Source organism: Penaeus monodon, chromosome 24, assembly GCF_015228065.2.
Source record: "Penaeus monodon isolate SGIC_2016 chromosome 24, NSTDA_Pmon_1, whole genome shotgun sequence".
In the NCBI taxonomy this organism is placed as follows: Eukaryota; Metazoa; Arthropoda; class Malacostraca; order Decapoda; family Penaeidae; genus Penaeus; species Penaeus monodon.
Window position 1 is genome coordinate 24,678,306 of NC_051409.1, and position 1,331 is coordinate 24,679,636.

Below are 1,331 nucleotides of genomic sequence, written 5' to 3' on the forward strand. Positions count from 1 at the left end.
TCTTTCAATGAGTAAGCAACAGTTCATAGATGTAAAGTGGCTGCCCCAAGCAGTTGTAATTCTTTGTTTTTATAGAAATTTGTGTCTTGCTTTGGTTGTGTTTCATTTTATAGAATTAACACTTCCTTATTTTGCCACTGATTGTAATGTATTTTCCTTTCTTTTTTTATTTTCCTCCAGCAAGTGAACATTATTGTGCCCTTAAAGGGACATGTATCCAAGTATACTACTTTCTTGGACCATTTAGTGAGGAATGTTGTGCCACATGACCCCAACCTCTCCCTGACCGTCGTCTACTTCAGTGATTCATACATTTCTGAAGTACGGAACTTCACCACAAAGAGACTTGAGGGCTTACCAGATTTCAAGTGGTCTTTCATCCCTGTGGATGAAAAGGAGTTTTCACGGGGTCATGGCTTGCATATTGGAGCCCAAAACACAGCAATGAAGGACACAGGAGAGCTTTTGTTTTTCTGTGATGTTGATGTCCTCATGCACTATGATTTCTTCACCCGCTGCAGAAGCAATACAAGGAAAGGATATCAGGTAAGATTGCATGGAAGATATAACAGGCATGACCTCATTGGGATATTGTTGATTTGCTCTGGAAATACATAGTTGTCTCTTTGGCTGCAAGGATTTTATTCAAAAATATTTTGAACACTACAGTATTCATGTAGTCCCCTCCATCTCTCTCTCTTTTTACATAGTACAATATTCTGCTATTAAGGTGGGTGTCAATATAATCTTCAAAAGATTAAGTATACTTTACATACAGTGGCTCTAGAGAAGATTGATATAACCTATGGACAGACTTGGAGCTGAGAGGGGTTTGTTTGCCTTAAAGAGATAAACAGAAGAAATGATGTATTAGTAAATCATGTCAATGCCACCTTGGGACACCTATCAGTGCCTTATGTCAAATTCACAGCTGCATTAGTTAAAGTTCATTGCACTATTACCCAATGTAAAGACACTAATAGATTAGCATGATTATCTTGTTATCAAACCCTTGCTTAAATATTTTCAAATTTCATTTCTACAGGTTTACTATCCTGTTGTGTTCTCACTCTACAACCCTAAGTTGGTATATCCACTCTTTGACAAGAGTATACCTCCCATAAGTGAACAGTTGGTTGTAGAGGTACAGTCAGGGTTCTGGCGTACATTTGGGTTCGGGATGGCCTGTATGTATCGCTCAGATTATGAAATATCTGGAGGTTTCCCAGATATACGCAGCTGGGGAGGAGAAGATGTCGCCCTTTATGAAAAGTTCCTCAAAATGAAAGATGTTAAGGTTAGTAAATTGTGATATGATATCGTTCGGTAAC

At 38.3% G+C, this 1,331-nt stretch overlaps 1 protein-coding gene across 1 annotated transcript in view; it reads left to right on the forward strand.

Annotated features, from left to right (window-relative positions):
* The window catches only part of LOC119588663 (chondroitin sulfate N-acetylgalactosaminyltransferase 1-like), a gene marked incomplete at its 3' end in the record, with an annotated part of 32,234 nt that overhangs the window by 24,226 nt on the left and 6,677 nt on the right, over positions 1-1,331 (forward strand). Inside the window, 2 exon segments of the mRNA XM_037937297.1 lie at positions 181-546; positions 1,046-1,297. Of these exon segments, the coding sequence (XP_037793225.1) occupies positions 181-546; positions 1,046-1,297 (618 nt within the window).